The 4,380-nt window shown below is 41.2% G+C and overlaps 1 protein-coding gene across 1 annotated transcript; it reads right to left on the reverse strand.

Annotated features, from left to right (window-relative positions):
- Positions 1–6: 6 nt before the first annotated feature.
- On the reverse strand, positions 7–3,589 carry LOC128892646 (protein Shroom-like). Its single transcript, XM_054153182.1, has 2 exons — positions 3,327–3,589; positions 7–2,035 (listed from the first exon to the last, which is right to left on the reverse strand). Exons 1-2 carry the CDS (start codon positions 3,582–3,584, stop codon positions 1,784–1,786), a joined length of 510 nt encoding a protein of 169 aa, XP_054009157.1. The 5' UTR covers positions 3,585–3,589; the 3' UTR covers positions 7–1,783.
- Positions 3,590–4,380: the final 791 nt, after the last annotated feature.

Genomic DNA, 4,380 nt, shown 5'->3' on the forward strand with positions numbered 1-4,380 from the left:
TGTGTGTGTGTGTGTGTGTGTGTGTGTGTGTGTGTGTGTGTGTGTGTTTCCTACAATGTATCACCGCTTAAAGCTACCTTTCTCTCCATCTTTTTCGTTATATACATGTTACTATGTCGCTCGGTTGCCTGTATCGTTCCAGATATATCTCACGACCACGTGACTCCTTACCCTTATATCACATATCGTATATAAGAAGGCACCAGAAGTAATTCTAGGTCAAGTATCCCGCGACACGCGCCATCGCGAACGAATCATTAATGTTAACCAGGTAAAATGGAAAACGTATCCGTATGCTGTACACGCCCGCGGTCAACCGTGTCTGCTTAGGGCAGCGAAGTGGACGAACATCGTGTTACCATCCTCGGCAAATGTCGTTCCGCGGTTTAATCACTGAAAAACCTCGTCGTAACGAATCAGAAAGACAACTGGCTCACTGAAGTATATATTAAAATTTTGATTCGTCCAGTGTAACGCAGTGCCGCCGAAATATATTTCCATACAGCGATCGGAGATTTCAACGCCCGCATGCGACGCATAGTTGAACGGATACGACGAATCGCGCGATTTCGCACGGAGAACGCGATTGAAGGTACCCACGCACGGTCAATTTTACGTTATTTTGTACCGATATAGTATCATTGACGTGATATTATATCAGCAATAATAACAATATTTTTAGCTTCGTGTTCGATCGACTTAGAACGATGCGAATGGTTGACAAGTAATTCTACTTGGGTGATTGGGATGTTTAATTGTTTTATAATTACATTGACTGTGGGTGGGTACCTTAACGAACGGTCGAGGTCACCTGTACGCGCGAGTTCCTTTGACCGTATATCATGTCGTACGACATACGTAACAAATTTATACTCAATGTTTATTCCATCGAGTACGTATCATGATGAGCGTTTAATCGTTTAACGATAAGTATAATGAAATATTTAATTTTATAACTTTATTCGATATTTTTCTCTATGTATGAATTATGTCCATCTAGAACACGGTATAAATTTAACGACTGAAGTCGGAGCCAAATATTTTGACTGCTCGAGGCCTCTGTTTGGGCACATTCATCAAAAACTATATTCACCAACGTGTAAATTGTTGTTACCTTAGAAATGAATAAATAAAGACACGTAAATATTAAAACGTACTACCTAATGAATTTTCATTTGTAGGTAATAATGTATTGCATCTAAATACTACTTTGAAATAATACGAAACAAAAATAAATTTCAAATTCATTCGATTGCCTGTGGCACATCTGTCGAATTAACTTCGACGACCTTGAACGACCAAAGTATTTGACGTCAGCTTCAGCCACTCTGTCTCGAGATGGAGCTCGGAGCTTCGATTCTCGCGCGAACGGTGACTTCTCACTTTCAAAAGAAACCACGACGAAGCGTGTACCGATACAAGAATCAAGACACAATTTCTTTTCGACAGACGAGAAGGCTCCGCGACGCTTCGTCCGTCTAGGACTCGAAGAATACGATATATATGTACAAAACAATTTCATCAAGCTACCGATTTTACCTACCGATTAGGGATTATCACTTTCCGTTCACCGATTCGAGGATCACGCGTACGTTTCACAAAAGCTTCGACGAGTCGCTGGGAAACCAAGTGGAGCGACGCCCGCTTCATTCCTTATCGTTCATCCATGGTCGGGAGGTTTAAAATTACGTGGATTCTTAAGTGGTATGCGCTCGAGCGCGTATAAGAACGCGGCCACGCGTTTCTCGTGCGATCGGTTACGCGATCGGTTCATTTAATACGACTAGTCGATCGCTTCTCTCAGCGCGGCTAGCTGCTCCTCCCCGAGTTTCACCTTGTCCTGAATCTCACGGCCGTCAACGATCAGCTTCGCCTTCATGTTGATGAAGTGCTGATAGTCGGCGAACTCCTCCTCGTTCAGGTACTTCGACAGGATCGTGGAGACGTTCACGCTTCGCTTGTCGATGTTGCCCTTCAGGATCTTCGCCTCCTCCAACTGGTCCATCAGCTTGTCCCTCTTGCTCTCCAGGATTTTCTGCGAACACCATAGGAACTGTATCTCGAGAGAGGTTCGAAACGAAAGCGCGATTCATAGGAAATTGTTCAGGAAAATTTACGAGAAAGTTATATTATTTTTATTTTATATATATATATATATCAGGTTTATCACTTTTTTTTGTTTTAATTACTTTATTCAAGGTCACATCAACTACGAGACTATTAGTGACCACGTCAATGATTGCAATTTAATTGTAATTTATTTAACATGTTATATTTCATTAATATCGTGATTATTTTGAGGAATTCGTTTCTGTTGTTGAGGATCGAGGCTCATCACTTGCTATGTTTTATTGCCTATGTTATTTAGTTACTACTTTTTGTCTGTTTTTTAGATACAAGTATTTTCCTGAAGTTGGATTTTATGCCAACACTCTGCTGTATCAAAATACCAGTTGTTCCATGAATTACACACGTAATTGAACTCGTATCATTGCTCTGAAGGCCGAAGAAATTAAGTTTCAAAGACGAAAACTTGTCTGAAAAAAATATGTCCGTTCACAGTTATTGTTTTAATTATATAATTGAAATTTAGGCCTCTCGATAGCTACCTTTCCTCCTCCTAATAGACTACTAACGTAATAGCTCGAATTAAACGACTCTTATTATCATGAATTGATTCGTATTGCGAGCGTACGATGACCCGTTCCTTTCAAGGTTTCCACAATGATTATACTCTTTACCCGTGAAACCATATTGCGCAAGAATTCTTCCATAAATCAACGCGACTTTCCGTTGGACGGATAAATAATTATATCCGTACTTCTCGGCCTTCCTGTTCGACAACCACAAATAATTTTATGTCAGCGTCGATTACGGGGACGTCGTGGATCCCGAGGACGCCGGGTAAATTTTCAGTTAATCGCGCGAGCACACGATTATCATTCTCTGTTCGTTTAAAATTCCTCAATCCAATGAAAAATCGTGGAATTGCGTGCGATGGTTTGCGTTGAACGATCAGGAAGGCCATTTCGTACCGTGCTCAAGAGTCTTGAAGATGACCATTGCAAGAAAAGATCCAAGTGATAATGAAACATAGGGAAGTATACCTTGAAGATACTTGCTAAGATAAATCTAAAGCAGAGGACGAAATAAATGTTTACAAGCATTTGATGTTCAAAATAAATAGCTACTACCATTTTTACAATTGCAACATTTACTTTCCAAAGGATTCAGGATTAATTAAGAGTCACCTGATTCTTTTACTGTAATGATCCTACTCTCCATAACTGGTGTTATCAGTGTACGAAAACGAAACAAATACTCACTCTTTCCGCATGGTCGGCTGGCATTCCGTAAAGGGCGTTCTCCGCTCGAGCCAATCTGCCGCTGAGACCAAGAAGAAGACTCGTGATCTTGCCGACTTCCTCCACGTGAAGTCGATATTTGGAAGCTTCCGCTGCCCTGGCGACCGCGGAAATCCGCGAGGCGACTCGTGCACCCAACGCCTCATTCACCTCGCCCTCTTCTCGCACGGCCTCCTGCTCGGCTCTGAGGACTACCAGTTTCTTGTCGAGCCTCATCATCAGCTCCTCCTGCGAACAGAATCACTTTAAGTTTCGATTGCGTTCGCGCCAAATCGATAAAGTTCAATTTCACGGCCTCGAGAAGACGTCTTCGCCTCTAACGTGATCGCAAATGAATATTCAAAAACAAACTGCTAATGTCATAGGAGGATTACTTCGGTAGCTAGGAAGCTGTTAAATCTTTGTTCCTGGAGTTGTCAAACATTTTAATTAAAATTCCTTATGTCAATATCTCTTAAATATTTCAATAATATTTTTTCCAAAATATTAATAGCATCCCTAGAAGTTGTCACACAAAATTTCAAATTTTGTGAACCTAATTTCGTTGCAATTTTGGACTCTGCACATCAAAACATTAAACGAACTGTTAAAAACAGCCACGTATCTTGTATGTTATATTCAATAACTGTTGCGAAAGTCAAGAGCATTACTTCCCAGCTATTGTAACGATCGTTAAAGCAATTTCTAGGCTAGAGACGTTTTGATGAATTGAAGGATGCATTATGGAGCCTCTAATGAAGTCTCTGAAAGCTTAACTGATTAGATTCACGATGACTTCGCGCGAAAGAGAAAGAGGCACGAGACCGAAGAAAACGAGGACCGAGGTGGACTGTGAGAAGTAGAACTTCTTAGGGGGGTTAATAGAAAATGCGAGGAAGCAAAGAAAATGAAAAGCAGATTCCGACTCGTTAAGATAGGAAGCCTCGAGTTAGGCGAGCGTAATGGCTGCTCTGTAGTCTGATGAGGACTTACGCGCGAGGTCAAGCAGTATTTCCTGACTCAGGATTAGAATGAG

Source organism: Hylaeus anthracinus, unplaced genomic scaffold (assembly GCF_026225885.1).
Source record: "Hylaeus anthracinus isolate JK02 unplaced genomic scaffold, UHH_iyHylAnth1.0_haploid 12776, whole genome shotgun sequence".
Taxonomy (NCBI): Eukaryota; Metazoa; Arthropoda; class Insecta; order Hymenoptera; family Colletidae; genus Hylaeus; species Hylaeus anthracinus.

What these genes read in the sequence shown, in the direction of transcription:
- LOC128892646 (XM_054153182.1), bottom strand. Translation starts at nt 3,584, where the DNA reads ATGATGAGGCTCGACAAGAAACTGGTAGTCCTCAGAGCCGAGCAGGAG. An exon ending in CAGCCGACCATGCGGAAAGA is followed by an intron (nt 2,036 to 3,326) that starts GTGAGTATTTGT and finishes TGGTGTTCGCAG; the next exon opens with AAAATCCTGGAGAGCAAGAG.